The sequence below is a fragment of the Neophocaena asiaeorientalis genome, unplaced genomic scaffold, assembly GCF_003031525.2.
Source record: "Neophocaena asiaeorientalis asiaeorientalis breed wild unplaced genomic scaffold, Neophocaena_asiaeorientalis_V1.1 scaffold225, whole genome shotgun sequence".
NCBI classification, from domain to species: domain Eukaryota; kingdom Metazoa; phylum Chordata; class Mammalia; order Artiodactyla; family Phocoenidae; genus Neophocaena; species Neophocaena asiaeorientalis.
Window position 1 is genome coordinate 5,612,142 of NW_020172364.1, and position 19,488 is coordinate 5,631,629.

The 19,488-nt window shown below is 39.2% G+C and overlaps 2 protein-coding genes and 4 non-coding genes across 9 annotated transcripts in view; 5 read left to right on the forward strand and 1 right to left on the reverse strand.

Moving 5' to 3' along the window:
• Nucleotides 1–882: 882 nt before the first annotated feature.
• Nucleotides 883–7,166, forward strand: EIF4A2 (eukaryotic translation initiation factor 4A2). Of its 4 annotated transcripts, none has more exons than XR_003006260.1 (12): nucleotides 895–993; nucleotides 1,806–1,854; nucleotides 1,944–2,076; nucleotides 2,368–2,507; nucleotides 3,241–3,409; nucleotides 3,508–3,617; nucleotides 3,863–4,006; nucleotides 4,325–4,462; nucleotides 4,708–4,797; nucleotides 5,017–5,096; nucleotides 5,548–5,658; nucleotides 6,379–7,166. XR_003006260.1 is itself a non-coding variant. In XM_024767768.1 (11 exons), exons 1-11 carry the CDS (start codon nucleotides 965–967, stop codon nucleotides 6,521–6,523), a joined length of 1,224 nt encoding a protein of 407 aa, XP_024623536.1. In that variant the 5' UTR covers nucleotides 883–964; the 3' UTR covers nucleotides 6,524–7,166. The 4 variants fall into 4 exon arrangements, 2 of the variants coding, with proteins under 2 accessions (XP_024623536.1, XP_024623532.1); XR_003006261.1 differs by having other exon boundaries at nucleotides 5,548–5,654; nucleotides 6,379–6,492; XM_024767768.1 differs by lacking the exon at nucleotides 5,548–5,658 and having other exon boundaries at nucleotides 883–993; nucleotides 1,809–1,854.
• On the forward strand, nucleotides 2,198–2,266 carry LOC112415784 (small nucleolar RNA SNORD2). The gene has a single exon (XR_003006376.1). It is a non-coding gene; the product is annotated as a small nucleolar RNA SNORD2 (small nucleolar RNA).
• On the forward strand, nucleotides 4,055–4,233 carry LOC112415773 (small nucleolar RNA SNORA81). Its single transcript, XR_003006373.1, has one exon. It is a non-coding gene; the product is annotated as a small nucleolar RNA SNORA81 (small nucleolar RNA).
• LOC112415800 (small nucleolar RNA SNORA63) lies at nucleotides 4,512–4,643 on the forward strand. The gene has a single exon (XR_003006381.1). It is a non-coding gene; the product is annotated as a small nucleolar RNA SNORA63 (small nucleolar RNA).
• On the forward strand, nucleotides 4,824–4,963 carry LOC112415758 (small nucleolar RNA SNORA4). The gene has a single exon (XR_003006369.1). It is a non-coding gene; the product is annotated as a small nucleolar RNA SNORA4 (small nucleolar RNA).
• RFC4 (replication factor C subunit 4) overlaps nucleotides 7,161–19,488 on the reverse strand; it is a 13,287-nt gene continuing 959 nt past the window's right edge. The window contains exons 2-11 of the mRNA XM_024767786.1: nucleotides 18,686–18,828; nucleotides 16,932–17,010; nucleotides 13,385–13,464; nucleotides 11,392–11,511; nucleotides 9,688–9,831; nucleotides 9,276–9,396; nucleotides 8,612–8,737; nucleotides 7,587–7,667; nucleotides 7,399–7,515; nucleotides 7,161–7,317 (exon numbers count right to left, since the gene is read on the reverse strand). Of these exons, the coding sequence (XP_024623554.1) occupies nucleotides 7,222–7,317; nucleotides 7,399–7,515; nucleotides 7,587–7,667; nucleotides 8,612–8,737; nucleotides 9,276–9,396; nucleotides 9,688–9,831; nucleotides 11,392–11,511; nucleotides 13,385–13,464; nucleotides 16,932–17,010; nucleotides 18,686–18,816 (1,095 nt within the window). The 5' untranslated portion in view covers nucleotides 18,817–18,828 and the 3' untranslated portion in view covers nucleotides 7,161–7,221. The remainder of the gene's footprint in view (nucleotides 7,318–7,398; nucleotides 7,516–7,586; nucleotides 7,668–8,611; nucleotides 8,738–9,275; nucleotides 9,397–9,687; nucleotides 9,832–11,391; nucleotides 11,512–13,384; nucleotides 13,465–16,931; nucleotides 17,011–18,685; nucleotides 18,829–19,488) is intronic.

The window sequence follows — 19,488 nt, forward strand, 5'->3', positions numbered from 1 at the left end:
TAAAAAAAAAAAAAAAAAAAGAAAGACCATAACCAAAACCTGTGTAGTCCCAAAGCAGCATGCAGGCCGGAAGCATCCATTTAAATTCCTGAGTTACAAGGAACATTACCCCTACATAAGCAAAAGTTTACAGTGATTTTATCAGGCATTTCCCACACTTGTTAAAATTATAAGCATTATTTTAAAAAGAGAGCGAGAGAAGAGCAGAGGCAACATAAGAAGAATGGAGTTGGCTGCTCCAGAGACATCTGCAGAGGACACTACATATTTCTTCTCGCCCGGCACGCTGGACGGTAAACCGGATCTTCTGGGGCTTGCTGGGCAGCCGACATTTTCCGTAGCAGGAGTTTCACTGTCAAGGTCTGAAGGATGTTAAACGCTCGGGCCAAAGGCCAGGCGGCTCTTTACCGTCAAGTTAAGTAGCGGTGGGAACGAGCGCAACAGCCCGATTCCCCTCCAGTGCAGAGTGTGGACGTGCCTGCCCCTCCGGTACCGAGCACTGCGGAACCGGCGAGCCTGGTCCCACTGTCCGGCGGGAAAGCCGGACTGCCAACCGTCCGGCGCGCCCCAGCCTTCCGCCTCCCGGTCTAGCCCGGCGGCCCGGCCGCCTCTGCTTCGGAGACGCGGAAACCCCGTAGGAGCAGGGCGGGCGGGGAAAGCGGTTCTTCCTATCGCTTGCTGCAATATTCTTCCGCCGCAGAGCAAAGAGTCCCAACATCCCCCGCCAGGGTCTTGGGATGTTCAGCAACGCCGTAAGATCGACAAATAACTAAATTTGGTTTTTCCCACCGATTTGCTCAGGATATTTTCTGAGATAAGCACCGCAGGATCACAATTTTGTGGCTGGTCGAAGAACGACGGGAAAATTCCTCCGCAGAAAACGGGTCCCGGCCGCGAGCCTATAAAAAACGGGTGGTGCGGCCCTTCTGCCTTTCCAGTCAGGCACTGAGTGGTTCCTCGGATCATGTCTGGTAGCTCCGCGGATTATAACAGGTATGCCGCTTCCTCGGTGGTGGTGGTGGTGCTCTGTGGTACAGGTCCTAAGGCGCTGGAGGAGGTTGTAATAGATGGAGAGGAGGCAGGGAACCCCGGGTTCATAGGCGTGGCTTTGGGGTACAGTACTCCTGTGTTTTGTCGAGAAGCTTCCATGATAGGTAGGGCCCAGATTGTGGGGAGACGGGTAAGAAAACGAGGTGGTGAAAGAGTGTGTTTTCCCGAAGACGCCTTGAAATCGCGGCCGTTTCCCCTGCCCATACGGAGCCCGGCATTTATTGGCAGCCGTGGCGCAGTCCGCAGTCGGTACGGTGTAACTGGGCTGTGTAAAGCTCTATTGGCGGCCAGCGGCGCGGTTTGGGAGCGCTAGGCAGTAGGTTGGGTGGGGGCAGGACGGCAGCGGCGGCCGGAGGCCGGATGGGGCCGGGCCGGCAAAGGGGCCCCGGCGAGCCGTTGGCAAGGCCTAGCCGGGCCTAGGCCCGCGTCAATCACTACGGCTTGCGCATTGTTAGGGGCGGAGCTCGGCGCGTGGAGCTCTCGCGAGACGGTGCACTGCCGAGAGGGGAGCGCCTGGCGCTCAGGCCTGGGGGGAAGGGCCGGCGTCCGTGGGGCCTTTCCGGGCGTCCCCGGTTCCTAACCTTTGAGCGGCCGCGCAGTACATCGTGTGCCCTGCGGCACCAGCTGCCTTGGCTCGTTTGGGAAGTGTACACGTGCGGGGGAGAGCGACCGGATGAGAAAGAGCTTCTCTTCCCCTCAGTGTGCAGTTGCAGGGGTTTGGGGAAGGGACGTTCTAACAGCAGTATTTTTGTCAGCAGAGAACATGGCGGCCCCGAGGGAATGGAGCCCGATGGTGTCATCGAGGTAAGAAATGGGTGTGGAATTTGGAACTTTGGAAAGGTGAGTTTGTTCATCCGTTTATTCCTTTTTTGTTTTTTTTTTTAACTTTTCAGAGTAACTGGAATGAAATTGTTGATAACTTTGATGATATGAATTTAAAGGAGTCTCTTCTTCGAGGCATCTATGCTTATGGTTTTGAGAAGCCATCAGCTATTCAGCAGAGAGCTATTATCCCGTGTATTAAAGGTAAAAGACTCGTTGGTGCTTCTTAAAAATGAATTCCCTGTTCTGCATAGGACGTGCACCTTTTTCTCTTTAATATGGGAAAATTACCTTCTGGGGGACTAGCACCTATTTGTATTCCTTAAAGTGAAATGATGGCAATCATCTTTCGGGACTGACCTGAAATGAAGAGAATACTCATTGCTGATCACTTGATTATTTGGGCATAATTCATGTTCCAAATGGAATACGTGGTGTAAACTAGAAGTGGCGGTTTGATGTGGGATCAGTAAATGTGTATCCTACTTTTTTTAGGGTATGATGTGATTGCTCAAGCTCAGTCAGGTACTGGCAAGACAGCCACATTTGCTATTTCCATCCTGCAACAGTTGGAGATTGAGTTCAAGGAGACCCAAGCACTAGTATTGGCCCCCACCAGAGAACTGGCTCAACAGGTATTGATAGTGTAGTTCAAAAAAACTGCTTGTGTGTTGTACAGGTTTCAGGTTTCACAATTGTGAAGAATTTAAAGCTTAGTATAAATTTGTCCTGCAGAGCCCTCCTTTTAACTGTGCATGCAGGGAGTTTGTTGAAAGCTAAACAGTCAGACGGGAACTGGGTGTGCAGGTATGGTTTGCAGGGTTGTGTAACAGATTGAGAAACAAGTTTTTGTTCAGGGTGGACTGGACCTGTTCTCATTTTCAAGTTTGAATGCAGTTGTGCAACATGAAAACTACAGTGACATGTTATTTGACTGTCTTAGTAGTTTGTGATGTATCTGTTGCATGCTATGTTTTCAGAGCTCACTGCCATATTGGTTTGAAGTAAAACCGTGCTAATACATCTGTAGGGTTTATTAAAGCCAAGATTACGTCGCAGTGCTACGGGAAAAATTGTTTTACCGTGGTTTACACTTTAATACACAATGAAGAATAACAGTAGGAAATGTTTTTAGTTACGTAGCTGGTACCTGGGGCAACAGGATCTCAAGTTTGACAGGGCACAAGATGTTTTCAGGGAAGTTTATCTTGAGGCATTTAGATTGGTCTGCATTTTAAGCTCGGAAGTAGTTAAATGCTCTGCATGCATTAGAGCTGTTTGTAGACCAGATATTTGCCATTATGCTTTGGAAGTTAAGTCACAGAACTAGTAATTCTGCTGGATAATAATCAGGCTTTTGGCTTTCAGATCCAAAAGGTAATTCTGGCACTTGGAGACTATATGGGAGCAACTTGTCATGCCTGCATTGGTGGAACCAATGTTCGAAATGAAATGCAGAAACTTCAGGCTGAAGCACCACATATTGTTGTTGGTACACCAGGGAGAGTGTTTGATATGTTAAACAGAAGATACCTTTGTAAGTATTGCTTGTCGAATATAGTTTGGTTTTACTATTATAAAGTAAATAGCATGCCTGAAAACCTAGAGATGATAGTATGACTTTATTTTAAACAGCTCCAAAATGGATCAAAATGTTTGTTTTGGATGAAGCAGATGAAATGCTGAGCCGAGGGTTTAAGGATCAAATCTATGAGATTTTCCAAAAATTAAATACAAGTATTCAGGTGAGCTTTATTTCACTCACACTCTTAAAATAGCTGGAGGTTAGGTTTAATGCAGGTATTATTACAACATAACTGAAGTGTTCTGTTGTCATTCCCCCTGAAAGCAAAAGCAACTGATGCATAACTGTCACAATTCCATGCTCAGAGATGCTTGGTCTCAAAAGATTTTTTTTCGTCGAGTATTGTGCCAAGTTGTGCTAACTACTTGCGTGACGTGTGACAGCATGGTGAATTTTTTTTTTAAGGTGGTGTTGCTTTCTGCCACAATGCCAACGGATGTGTTGGAAGTGACCAAAAAATTCATGAGAGATCCCATTCGAATTCTGGTGAAAAAGGAAGAATTGACCCTTGAAGGAATTAAACAGTTTTATATTAATGTTGAAAGAGAGGTAATTTGTCTAATTGTCAAACATAAAAATGTAGCCCCCTTTTTTTTTACCTTCTTGAATAAGCACTGTGCTAAAATTACAGAAACTAGGATCACATCTTGGTTTTTGTAATAATGCTAGCAGAGTACACACAAGAAGAAGAGTAACTGCACTAGGTTGTAAAAGACTGGGGTGGACCTCTTTCTTAATGTCCAATGTCCTTTGTCTTAAGATTTGGTGCAATATGTCTTTAGACCAATCTAATAATGAGTTTCTAATGAATGTAAGTTGGAAACAATCATGTTCATTACTGTTAACTTTCTCTTTGAAATACTGTAGGAATGGAAGTTGGATACACTTTGTGACTTGTATGAGACACTGACGATTACACAGGCTGTTATTTTTCTCAATACAAGGCGTAAGGTGGACTGGCTCACTGAGAAAATGCATGCCAGGGATTTCACAGTTTCTGCTCTGGTAAGAGGTATTCTAACCTAGTAATGGTAACTTAAGTCTACCTTCATTAAAGCAGGATTTAGACTACAATATAGCTGCTAAGTGCTGTGTTGTCGTTCCCCCTGCTCAAAATAAAGTTGTTTCTTAACTATACCTGTCTGCTGTACCCCTGTAGCAGCCAGGGACGCTTGGTCTCATACATGTTGATAAGATTAAATGTTGATTTGATTGGTGATTCTTGAATTAATAGGTTTGTTCCTTTGCAGCATGGTGACATGGACCAGAAGGAAAGAGATGTTATCATGAGGGAATTCCGATCAGGGTCAAGCCGTGTTCTGATCACTACTGACTTGTTGGTAAGTCTTTCACTGCTCTTTTTAATTCACCAAAAGTTTGTTTGGGGGGAAGGTTTTTTAATAACCTTTACCAATTCTGTGCTATTTGGGAGAATAAAGAAAAGACCACACTCCACAGTGAGCTATACCACTTAGTATAGTTCATTACTATTTTGTGGCCTACATTACATAGGTGTCTAGTATTTCAGTTAGAATTTGAACATCGTCATTGTATTTCAGGCTCGTGGGATTGATGTGCAACAAGTGTCATTGGTTATAAACTATGATCTACCTACCAATCGTGAAAACTATATTCACAGGTAAGTAGATGGCATCTTGACTTTACTGTACTGGTAAAATTCATACTTTGCTTTTCTACTGACTGATTTGTCTGAAAGGTAACCTCAAATCAGGGAATTGAGTAATATGACATAGTAACTTGGTAGGGTGTAATTAAAATTGTACTTGGGAAGATTGGTCATACACAGTGGGAAAACAGTTGTGAATGTTGCCCAAATTGTGGACTCTATACATACAGATAAGGTTGTTTTAGATCAGTTGGTCTTAGCTTATTTTTGAGCTGTATTTTTTAGTGATGCTCGTGTCCGTGTCCATGTGCTTTCTTGGTGATTCCTCTATAGTTGGGATTTTCTTGGTGTCATCTGGTAGCAATTTGAGCAGTCCCTGGTTTAGTTATAGTGGCTTTATCCCTAAGTAAATTGAATTGTACTTTGTTATATGATGTAAAAAAAGACTTTTTAAAAAATACAGGGGTCGATAGCAGCAGTTGATGACGAGATGGCGCTCAGAAACGGCGTTGACGTAATTTAGGACGTGGAATCATAAGCGAAACAGCACACTGTTTGAATAAAGAGCGAGTCGGTATTTATATTTGTTTTTCTTTTGTCATGATTATTTGATATTTTAAGATGCTCCAGCCAAGGCATTTTGTATACTAGCCTATTAGGTGGTTTGTATTGTCTGGTTTCTATCAGGAAGGTTAGAAAGCTGTTTTTGGAGGTAAACACGTTTGAGTAATTTCAGTTATAACGTGTGAAACTGAGCAAAAAAGCAGTGATAAGTTTGGGTCACCATACCAAATATTTGTTTTCCCACTGGAAAAAGTTGTAAGTTTTAGACAGTAGTTAACCTTGCAGCATTTGTATTTGCAGTTTACAGTTCCAGAAGTGCGTCGAAATGGATTACATAACTGTTCTTTTTGTTTTATCCCTGGTGTTTTACATCTGTCCCAGGCTGACATCTGCTCTTGGCTGGCCCACTTTGGTATGGGCTTTAAATTCACTACCCCAAACACAATACTGTCATCTGCTTTAAAATAATAATAATAATAATAATGCTCAAGATACTTGATAAAATCTCATTTTGCAGCCAGACAAGCCTTGAATCCTTTTGGCACTAACTGCAAAGGAAGATTTTTTTCTCTAGATATTGATTAGCAGCTAGTGCTCCAATTAGAAGCACGAACTATAACCTTGATAAGTAAACAGCAGCTGCTGGTTAACAAGTGGATCATCATGTTCAGTAGTTCATGCAGCATGTGAAGTAGTATATTCTAATTGCTGATTTCTTTTTCTTACACAGAATTGGCAGAGGGGGTCGATTTGGGAGGAAAGGTGTGGCTATAAACTTTGTTACTGAAGAAGACAAGAGGATTCTTCGTGACATTGAGACTTTCTACAATACTACAGTGGAGGAAATGCCAATGAATGTGGCTGACCTTATTTAATTCCTGGGATGAGATAGTTTGGAATGCAGTGCTCGCTGTTGCTGAATAGGCGATCACAACGTGCATTGTGCTTCTTTCTTTGGAAATATTTGAATCTTGTCTCAATGCTCATAACGGATCAGAAATACAGATTTTGATAGCAAAGCGACGTTAGTCGTGAGCTCTTGTGAGGAAAGTCATTGGCTTTATCCTCTTTAGAGTTAGACTGTTGGGGTGGGTATAAAAGATGGGGTCTGTAAAATCTTTCTTCCTTAGAAATTTATTTCCTAGTTCTGTAGAAATGGTTGTATTAGATGTTCTCTATCATTTAATAATATACTTGTGGACTAAAAGATATAAGTGCTGTATAAAGTCAGCCAATTATGTTAAACTAGCATATCTACCTTTATTGTGTTTGGCATTAGCCTGAATAGAAAGGCCCTTAAAATTGATTTTTTTTAGAAAGCATTTGAATGCATTTTGTTTGGTATTATATTTATTCAATAAAGTATTTAATTAGTGCTAAGTGTGAACTGGACCCTGTTGCTAAGCCCCAGCAAGCAATCATCCTAGATAGGGTTAAACGTTTACCCCAGTAAAATTGCCATATTGCACATGTCTTAATGAAGTTTGAATGTTAAATAAATTGTATATTCACTTTAAAGGTGCTTTAGTCATTTTATTTTAAATTGTTCACAAAAATACATGCTGAATATGTTTTAACAATTCTGAGTTAACTGCTGCATGACAGTTGCGCAGAGGCCGATCAGCTGTAGATGTTCATCAGCACCATCTGCTAAACATTTATCAACTTCCTACAAGAAAATGAAAGATTAGTAAGTAATTTCCCTCTCAGGTGTGTATGCTGTGCTGAAATGTAGAAGATGCCTACTTACAGCGAGTTTTTCTGTAATGACAGATTTCTGTTTATCAGAAAGGTTATCATTTTCTACAACCCCATCATGAAGTTGATTTACAAGCTGAGTTGCTGCATGACCCTCATCTATTAAGTCCTGTAGCAGAAAAGAAAATGATTTTGGTATGATTTCCATCCCTCCCCGCCAGGTTAGTAAAGTGTCTTTACCTTTACCACAGCTTCTAGTTTGTCAAAAGAGCCACTCTGACATGCAGCAAATACTCCATCAATTGTTTCAGCTGGTATTACCTAAAATAATTAAAGAATGAATTAATTAAAAATAAAGCATAAAGTTTCTGGGTGAAGACAGTTGACTTGTTTCTCTGCCAAGCCTGTGCAAACTCCCTGGTGTTCTGTGCTAGGACATGTGCCACTTCAAGCGTGGAACTGTTACCTGATACTGAATCCATAAATACGGAGCTGGGTGGGCAAAGAACTGACAAAGGGTCAGCTTTAACCCTTATGCTTCATCTGGTCTTCAGATAGGTGATGGAGAAAGCTACTGGACCTGAAACAAACTCTGGAAACATCCTGTTTCTAAGATGCCACTAACAAAATGCAGAGATGGGTTGGTTTATGTTTCATTACAATACAAAATGAAACCTGAAGACAAGGGTGTGGCACAAGAGAATTCCTTTAATGATTTAATTATAAGTTGGATATGACCCTTTTTCCTTTATAAGAAAAGGGGTATCTGTTAACATCTGACATCTGTTAGATACATCTGCCACATCCCTGCTGCCTGAAGCATTCTGCTAACTCCCAGAATGGTACAAATGTTTATATTCCCTCAAAATTCATGTTAAAAATCCCTAATGTATTTGGAGGTGGCACCTTTGGCAGGTGATAGGAGAGTGGAACCCTCATGAATGGGATTAGTGCTCCTAAAAAAGGCTCAGAAAGCTGCTTTTTGCCACAGGACGGTGCAGGGAGGTAAAGGCCATGCGTGAACTAGGAGTCTACTCAACTAGGAAGTGTGTCCTCAGGCACTCAATCTGCGGGCACCTTGATCTTGGATTCCCAGCCTCTGGAACTGATTTTTGTTTATAAGCCACTCAGCCTATGGCATTTGTTACAGCAGCCTGAATGGGACTAAGCACATAATAAGCACTCCATATATATATAAGAATTAAAATTTTTCTAAAAGCCACAAAAAAGCAAATTAAAAATTTCAGAATATCCAGTGCTCTTACCCCAGCAATGTCTGTGATCACCTTTTCTGTGACCTCCTTTCCACCTGTTAATCGAGTAGCACTTTGAAGAAATGTAATGGCTTTCCTTAAGTCTCCTTCTGACACTTTAACAAGATGAGCTAGTCCCTGAAGAGAAAAAAGTTCTTTAACCTGTTAATGGCCAATTAAGGATGTATTGGGGGAAAAACAAAATCTATTTCCATTTTTGAAGGAACGTCAGTTCTATAGTGGCAGAATTCATGGAGACAGCCATGATTACATACATCAAGGAGAATTCAAATTACAGTTAAGTTCTGTTATAATGAATAAGGGCCTATACATTCTATTACTGCCAGAATTTCATCATACCAAATTAGTCCTTGCAGTGGAGTATGGGTAATGACAAGTGGAGTACGCTGTCATGCAGAGATTGGCTGTCGCAGAATTTGCATCCTAACGTGAAATCTGCCTCAGCTTTGGGTCTCTGAAGTATTGACAGATAATAAACTTCTAGTAGCAACAGAAAGGCTGAACCAGTAATTCCTAGACATTGTTTATTTAGCTTAACTTTGCCTGAAGAATCGGCATCAGAAATTGAAGCAACACAAATTTGACTTTCAGGAAGTGCCTCTTCATAGGCATTCATCAAAGGAATTAGTAATTTACAATAGTAATAAGTGATTACCTCATTGCTAATTTTGATATGTTCTTTATCAGCGATGTCTAGTAATCGCTGCTGTTGAATTTTATCTGACAGAGGTTTGAAGCGGAACTTAGAACATCTAGAGGTCAGAGGTTCAATTATTCTGTAAAATATTGGAAAAAACAACTCAGCGTCTAAAGAAGAAACTCCCCAGAAGAACTCATTTTTGTCAAGAACAAATCAAGATTTGATGGAGATAACTGATTCACTTTGTTACAAAGCAGAAACTAACACACCTTTGTAAAGCAATTTTACCCCAATAAAGATGTTAAAAAAAAAACAAGATGTGATGGAGAAACTAATGTAGCCTTGAAACATTTAAATTTTTTCTCTCCCTATTTGGGGCTATCAAAATAAGGCTGCCGTGCATCCACCTTGAGGGCATTACACATACCGACTGACATAGTTACAGATGAGACAGAATCGGGTGGTTTTAGACTCTTTCTCCATGGTACGTCTTAAAGCTGCCTGAGCAGCTGAGGTCATAGAATCTGCTTCATCCAGGATCACAATTTTAAAAGGAGGACATGGCTTCCCACTGATTCAGAGAAACACAAAGGAGTTATAATTCACACATCATTATCACAATCTAATTTTAGAACATTCTCATCACCCCAAAAGGAAACCCTGTGACCCTTAGGAGTCATTTTTTTCTCTCCCAACTGTCCCAGCCATAGGCAATCAGGAATCTCTTTGTTTCCACAGATTTGTCTGTTCTGGACACTTCATATAAATGGAACCACATGTTGTCAACTTAATACATTGTCTTTTGTGATTGGCTTCTTTCGCTTAATGTTTTCGAGGTTCATCCATGTTGTTATGTTGTTGTATATCATTACTTCATTTCTTTTTATTGTCAAATACTATGGCAAATGGATGGATATACTACGTTTCATTCATTCTTTAGTTGATGGATACTGGGTTGTTTCCATGTTTTGACTACTGTGAATAATGCTGATATGAACATTTGTGTACATGTGTATATGTTTTCATTTCTTGTCAGTATATATTCTAGGACTGGAATTGCTGGGTCATATGGTAACTCATAGGAGAACTGCCAAACTGTTTTCAAGATGGCTGCACCATTTTACATTCCAACCAGCAATGTATAAGGGTTCCAATTTCTCCACATCCTTGCTGATACTTATTTTCTGTCTTTTTGATTACAGCCATCCTAGTGGGTGTAAAGTGGTATTTCATCATGGGTTTGATTTGCATTTCTCTAATGGCTCATGATGTTGACGAGCATGTTTTGATATGCTTATTGACCATTTGTGTATTTTCCTTAGAGTAATGTCTATTCAGATCCTTTGCCCATTTTTAAATTGGGTTGTCTTTGTGCTCCGCACGCGCAGGCTCAGCAGCCATGGCTCACGGTCCCAGCCGCTCCGCGGCATGTGGGATCCTCCCGGACCGGGGCACGAACCCGTGTCCCCTGCATCAGCAGGCGGACTCTCAACCACTGCGCCACCAGGGAAGCCCCGTAAGGGTTCTTTATTCTTGATCTAAGTCCCTTATCATGTATGTGATTTATATACATTGTCAATCCAAGGTGGATATCAAAAATTGTGTTATTCACTTTCTACAAATTCCTAAGTGTGCTCTGATACAAATTTAAATATATGCCAGGTACCAAAAATTTAACCTTGGAACTTTGCAACCTAAGGAGTATACACAGTTGCGTAAACACCCCTATTGAATTATTATTAGTAACAACTCCTTTTTCACTCAAATGTGTCCCAGTTTGGACAAGGTTTTACACTGTCACCAACTATGAAATATACACTGAAGTTTAAGATATATGATAGGACTTTTAAAAAATAACATAATGGCAAACATCACAGGATTTTTATTATAAGTGTACAACCAAACCATCACATTTGATTAATAAATACTCCTTAGACAAATATCGATTAAAACCCCTTGACAGCTAAATAACTTAAAATTAGTTACTATAATGGAAATGTCATTTCTAGGTTTAAATAATTTAGATAAAAATACAATCTAACATGAAAAAGAAGTTGAAAATCTGGCAGAAACATGTTTTTTAAACAAATACAATGACATGGTATAGAGAAGGGAAGGTGAGCTTACTTACTCTGAACGGCTTCCTGTCACAGTTAATTGGGCAAAATTCTTCACTTTCTCTCTAACTACTTGTATTCCACGTTCATCAGATGCATTTAACTCAAGAACTCTTAATCGAAAAAGTTCAGGCCTATGTCAAAATGAAAAAAAATTATGAAACATCATAGAGCATATAAGTAACCCAGGTTTATACCATATTTTAACATTTATACGTTTTTCAGTAGTTTAAAATACACCTAGTAAACAATATGAATAGAAGGTATACAATTCATTATGTATTTTCTCTTTTGCAAAGGCATACAGTTAACATTCTGGCTTTTTTCCATGCATTTAAAAAAATAGATGATAATGTACTAAATTTTAAGTCAATTTTCCACTTTGGACTGTATCATAAGCGTCTTGCCATGTCATGATAAACACTGTAAAAACCATTTTAATAGCTATATGACTTTCTAACCTAAGATTGTACCATCATTTACTTAACATCCTTCTGTTATTAGACATTTAGATAGTTTTAAATGTTACAATTTTAAATAATGCTGCAATGTAGCATATTTTGAATTATTTCCATAAAGTAGTTTGCTGTAAGGAAAATTACTGGATCAAAAATGAACAGTTAATTTTTAAGTGAGTTTTTTAAAAAAAAACTATTAAAAGTTACTGTAGGAAAATCTGAGAACTCAAAAGAAAATAAAAATACCTGGCACACACTGCCAAACCCTGTTTTGAAGACTTCCTTCTAGTTATTTTTCTATATATATGTGTATATTTTTTTTAATAGAAAAAAAAGAGCTGGGATTTCGTCTTTATTTTTCCTAAATAGCATGATATCCTACGCATTTTTCTATGGGCATAAACATCTAGAAAGCTCTGTGCATGTATTTTCTATTTTAAAACCACATATACTATTAAATGTGGAATTTATAGTTAAGGCCTTTTAGGTCTATCAAGACAAACATTTAAAAAAAATATTTTACAAGTTATATAATTTGGACTAACCTACTGTAGAACAACCAATAATAAACTATACTTAACAGTTTCATGATGACTACATCGCTAAGGATGATTCAGACTGGATCTAACTGATTGAGTTGTAGAATAATCAAAAAACCTCTCTTAAAATTTCCTTGGGAAAATGAAAGTTGCTGTCAAATAAAATCCTCAGTTCAGAGCAGCTTCCCCCTTTTGTCCTCCTTCACATTTCAACAGAACTGATTATCCTTATATATTTGGTGGTTTCAGAGGCATCTAATTATCTTCATGTGTAGGATTTCAGATGTACCCTTAGGCCATATGCCTGATATTAAAATTCTGGATTAATTAAAGATAGGCTTTGTTATGTTGGTGCATGTTGCATAGATATCAGACATGGCTGATACGTGTCTTTTAACCTTAGGTAAAGGGCTCCTCTACTACAACAGTTGGCTAAGCCGAGACAGTCAGTCTAGGACTGAATAAGAAGGTGGCTCATAGAGATTTTCTGCTGTACCTGGACTACCACACACTCTGCTTATACTCAGGATACTTGAGGGCAAGGAGCTGGCCCAGCCACTCGAGAGGCAGGCCCTGGCAAGTCCAGAGCAAGAAGGAACTCAAGAAGGGGTGGTGCGCATCAGTAGCATCAACTAGCAAATTCCACGACAGATGTGAACACGACCACTAAAAGTCATGAAACTATCAGCATGACTGGAGATAGGCTCTTCTGGTTTCCAAAATCATAATGAAAGAGTTAAAGTGATGAAAAAAATCACAAGGCTCCTTGTAGTACACTCAAACATTTGAACACGGTTCAGAATAAAGGTTACAAAAGATACAGGCAAGCTAATTTATTGGAGAGGAGGAACTGGAAATGGGCCAGCTGGATTATTAAAAAATTCAGAACAGAAATAAACCCAACAACCTCACAGAAAAACCAAATGCAAAGTTTTAGAGAATGAAAAGCAGTACCAGAGATTCTTAGCATCAAGTCTTTAAAAAAGAGAGAGAGAGAGATTTCAACTTACCCAAAGAGTTCCCTAGCTGCTGCCAAAATAGTGGATGTTTTTCCAGTTCCAGGTGGGCCATAAAACAAGAGATTAGGGAGCTGTAGAAGTTAAATTTTATTTTTTTTAAAATTGTATTCTGGCACAAATAGGTGAAAGTGACTGAAAATGTCTATGGAACAGTGCAATGACTTCCCTAATAGGGCACATATATCTGAATACAAGGATTTCTTAATATAACTGGTATCATAGTAACAACAGTACTAAATCCTGCTTTTTCACAAACACCATCATTTTTCCCTAAGAGATCTTTCTAATATCTTAAGCTGAATCAATATTTATGATTGTTCTACACCTAATCTAATACTTAGGTGGGATTTTCAAAGCTGGAATTAAAAACCTCTTATTTCTGAAGGGAATACTAGGCTTCTGTCAGTTCCCTGTCCCACACCTAGGCTCAGGACTGGGCAAGATTTTATATTTTATAAAGATGTCAGTTGCTTCAAAAGGAACACAGACCAAATTGGATTTGGCCAATACTGAGGAAAAAGGAATGAAAATGGCATACTGGGGCTTTGCATGAGCTAAAGTTCCAAGAACAGAAATATTAAAAAAAACCAAGCATCTTTTAAGTGCCAGGCCGTGGTCCACATCATGATTACATACCCTGCCTGTACGGATACCCGCATGTATCAGGGAGATTTCATCAGTGGAAGACAGGATAAGATTAAATAACTAGTTATCTTCTTTTATACCTTAAGCCTAGCTGGCTTGGCGCCTATCAAATAGCCAACTGATCTGTGGTACAGATTAACAAATGTACTAAATTCTAATGAGCACTGTAATTAAACTGGACATTCTTTTTTTCTTTTAATTTTATTTCATATTGGAGTACAGCTGATATACAATGTTGTGTGTTTCAGGTGTACAGCAGAGTGATTCAGTTATACATATATCTATTCTTTTTCAAATTCTTTTCCCATTTAGGTTATTACAGAGTATTGAGCAGAGTTCCCTATGCTATATAGCAGGTCCTTGTTGATTATCTATTTTAAATATAGCAATGTGTACATGTCAACCCTAAACTCCCAATCTATCCCCCCACCACCGCTTCCGCCCTGGTAACCATTAAGTTTGTTCACTAATTCTGTTTCTGTTTTGTAAATAAGTTCATTTGTATCATTTTCTTTTAGATTCCGAATATAAGTGATATATATTTGTCTTTCTCCATGAAACTATACATTTCTTTCATGTACGGAAATCACTGCACATAGGAAACTAAGCAGTATAGTTTATTTGCTTCCACTCTTGCCTAACCTTCCCCCCTCCCAGCCATTCATTCTTCACCCAAATCAGATGCCACTCTGCTTGCTACTTAAAGCTATTCACCCTATTCATACTCCACTTAGAAAAACAAAACAGACAAAAAAATCACCCTGCTTACCATAACCTACAAGGATGTCCATGATCTGCTCACCACCTCTCACACTTTCTAAGTTCCAACTTACAATGGCCTCCAACAGCTAAGCACTTTCTGGCCTGCACATATGCTGTCCCCCATGAGCTGGGGTCTGACTCCATTCTTCTGTCTGGCAACTCCTACTGCATTACAAGTCAGAAGCCTTCCCTGACCTCCCAGTCTAAAGAGGGTTTCCTCTGTTATTCTCTCACTGGTCTTTGTTGCACTTGATGTAATTTGCAATTATTTATTGTTATTTATGTAACTGTTAGGTTTAATTGTAAAATACCCATTCACCTCACTATATGAGAAGCTTGAGAAGGTCAAGAACCTTATTTGTTCTATTCACATCTATATTCTCAGCATCTCCTACAGTACTCAGTATGCACCAAGTAAATAAACCAACATATAAATGTATTAGTTAAAAGACTATTACTGTTACACTGGTAACATACAGCTTAAGATACAAACTATGAGATTCACTATTTAAAAACAAAAGCAAAAGCAAAACCTCCTAGGCGTCTTCATTTTTAAGGTTGTAACTGTTATTTTGATCCAACTACCTCAGTAGTTGTAATGATTCATCCAGTCAACTAATAAAATAATTTAAATCCTTTAAAACATGGTTAAATTACTAAACCCTACATTATGTAACAGTCTGATGTGTGTGTGTGTATATATATATATATATATATATATATATATATATATGCATTTAAGAACTGTACATGGACTAGCAGTTCTAAAAATTGATTTCTGAAAAATCTCTTATAATTCTACTGTAAAACCCTTTAATATAAATGAAGGATTGAATTTTTTCCTTTACTCTTTAGAGTTAAAAAAATTACTTCAACTTTAAGTTTCAAAAAACTTAAGTCTGAAAAGAAACAAATCATTAAACAAGTGGATAAAGAAGAAAGTTCTTAGTTCAGCCTCATAAATTAGATGGTATAAAGAACTGGATCATAATCCCACTACATTTGCCAAAAGAGCTGAGAATCCCAGCAATTAAAATAAATCATGGGGCTTCCCTGGTGGCGCAGTGGTTGAGAGTCCGCCTGCCGATGCGGGGGACACGGGTTCGTACCCCGGTCCGGGAAGATCCCACATGCCGCGGAGCGGCTGGGCCCGTGAGCCATGGCCGCTGAGCCTGCGCGTCCGGAGCCTGTGCTCCGCAACGGGAGAGGCCACAACAGTGAGAGGCACGCATACCGAAAAAAAAAAAAAAAATACATCATGTCCTGCAATCTGTGTAAATATTACCATGCAATTTAAATTATATACTATTATAAAATTAAAAGCTAAAGATATTTGGATCAAATCAAAAAAACACTGGTAAAGAAAAAGATTTTCAACAGTTTTATAAATATAACTTCTTTCAAAATATATACTGTTGCAGTGTAATTCCAGGAAGAGACCAATGGCAGCAAAAACCAAGGAACCTCTAATTCAAAGCAGCCAGGTTGAGAGGAGGGAAGAAAATCTTGGGAATAAAGTAAAAACCACATCCCACTTTCACCTGCAACTGTTTCCCTTCTTCCACTAAGTTCTGAAAACACTTTATCATATACAATTTTAAATTGCTAATTCTTCATATGGTTTGTCTCTGAATTAATCTAAAATGCAAGTCACTCAATGACATTTTATCCCACATATCACAGCAGGGGACATGATGCCATAAGCAGAACTAAAGACTCAATTTTTTTTGTATTGTAGTTCAAACCAAATCCTAAAATTAGGTGAGCAATCATACGGTCAAAGAATCTTTGACTCTCCCTTATAGTGCCTATATCATTATCTATAATTCTATAATTTATTTTGCTTACGTGTTTATTCTTCTGTGTCTCTCCCCACCAAAATAAAAGCTCACGAGCAAAGGGACCTAGTCTGTCTTGCTCAATGATCTCCACTTGAGTACCATATAACAATGCCATAGAACAGAAAGGAGATGCTCAACAAATATTTGTTGAACTAATCATCCATTGTACAAATAGTAATCAAGGGCCTACTGTATATACAGGATAGTATTTAAAGGGGGCCGGAGGCTATAAAGGAAGAGGGTGAATAAATTAAATCTCCCAATGACTTTAGACAGCATCTGCTACTCACATCAGCTCCTTCTAAAGACTTTTTTAGCACTGCAACCACTTCTTCCTGGAAAGCAACTTCATCCACATATTTTGGGCGACTGGAGAAAAGAGAGAGAGAAGTTATTCAGTGTATTATAGTAGCCACAGAAGTCTCTCCTTTTGCTAAAATATCAATGATAACTCTCTCGTATCAGTATGAAATGAGAAACTTTCATAATTGGATGTGGAAACCCCATCTATATTTACTTTATGCAAATATATACTGAGGAATGAAGTAATTTTTCACTTTTCCAGATGCATTGCTTATATCTGTTGTGCTTATAAAAACTATGCAAAAGGATTTTATAACATCACAAATGCAAACTGGTTCAAAATGTAAAATGAACATTTGCCTAGAAAGTAATATTATGTTTTGACAACATGCCCCTAAACTGAAAAGGGAGACCTATTTAGCAACCTAAAGATAGGTAACAAAGTTACATATATGTTACTATGTTGTTAATGGGTTAATACCAATTTCTCCTATCACCTAACTGCACAAAAAATGCATACCTATTCACTTCATTGAGGGTTAACAAAATAACCAGCTTAACCAATATGGAGGGTAATTTTTGTCTTACATTGTTAACTAATGATGTTAAACGAAGTTATACTCCCAACCCTAAGTCAGGCTCTGTGCTTAGCTAACTAAACAAAAGTTTTTCTTTGATTTATACTTTTCTAACTAATCAGGCCAACGCCGGGCAGATATTTTATGTCAGATAATGTTATCTTGGAAAACCAGTGTATATTATAAACCAGGGTTTCATATTCAAATACCTGCAGAGTCCAGGCAGATAACAAGAGTGAAGAATTCGAGTGTAAGACAAGAGACACTAGTAGGGACTATGGTGAAGTGAGGAATATATGACCTTTCCAAAATGAGTAGTACACACATCCATCTAAGTGTTTTCAGGTGATAACTTGCATCTAGTGCTGCCTAGTCTCCTGAGTCTGAAAATCTAGATTTTTTTCCCCTTGTCTAATTTATTTAATGAAAAGTTTCTAGACTTTTATGTGAAATTTCCCATTTTTAAAAGCATTGTTGGTGCCAAACAAAACTTATGAGGGCCTTACTTGCCTTATAAGTAATCTGTAATCCTTTGGTAATAACTGAGGGTACACCAGGGGTTCCAACTACCTGTTATAATATCACTTAGCTGACTGAAATTTAAGAGCCACTTCAGGGGCTTCCCTGGTGGCGCAGTGGTTCGGAGTCCGCCTGCCGATGCAGGGGACGTGGGTTCGTGCCCTGGTCCGGGAAGATCCCATGTGCCACAGAGCGGCTGGGCCCGTGAGCCATGGCCGCTAACCGAAAAAAAAAAAAAAAAAAAGAACCATTCCAGGTGCTGTTTTTGCCAAAAATGTATAAACAAAAACTCAACAATTTTCAGCTATCAGTAATGAAAAGAGGAACAGATTATTTGGACTTAAGTCGAACTCCTAAGAGCGTATAGAAACTGTTTTCTTCACTGCTGTATCCCAGCCCCAAAAACCGTAGACCTGAGTTACAGAGAAGGCTGTAGTTCATTCAGAAAATACGTGAATTCAACTAGATTATTCTAAGGTACATTTCAGTTCCAAGGTTCTATGACTTATTTAATTGGGTGACTTTTAAGGCAACATTTAAACAAGGCAAATCATCCTCCTCTTAAATTAAAAAAAAAAAAGTGATCAAAACTGGTCAGAGAGATAATGTATTAACTATTTCAACAAAAACAAAAGCGTTCTTACTATTTTTCCACCCACGGAACAGGTTTAGCTTTCTTGTTCTCTCCACTACTTCTGGCAGTGGCAGCTACTCCTCGATCCTTAGTCAATGGTGGTTTACTGCTGATAGATGTGCCTTTTAGAAATGCCTGCATGGTTACTTCACCCTGACCAGGTGCAAGACAGAAAAGGAAAAGCTCTTTTGAAACCATCATGAGGAAGTACAGCCTGAAAGCACACTTAACCTTGTGCAAAGACATTCAAAAAATATTAAATGAAGGACATCACCCCATGATCTAGCATCCTTTGAATGCATTCTACTGAGGACTACAGGGACAGAAAAAAGGCCAAAGTGCTGAAGGAACTTAAAATCTACTTATAGGGACTTCCCTGATGGCACAGTGGGTAAGACTCAGGGCTCTCAATGCAGGGGGCCCGGGTTTGAACCCTGGTCGGGGAATTCGATCCCACATGCATGCCACAAGCTAAAGATCCTGTGTGCTGCAACGAAGATCCTGTATGCCGCAACTAAGACCCGGCACAACCAAAATCTATAAAATATTTTTTACAAATCTACTTATAGTGAGGGACTTATAGAACAAAGTTCTATAACTTTAACAAACTTTTTGATAACTATGATGGCATTAATGGCTAAACTGTACATGGGTCTCAACAGTCTCTTCCGTCATGGGCCTAACTCTAGCTCAGACCCTGGAATGAACTCAGCAATCAGGAGTAGTACTGCGACCAAAAATGAGAACCTCCACTTCTCTTGGGCCTAAAGCGCCACTGGAGAGCCTATTTTATGGGCAGAGCCCGTGCCTGCT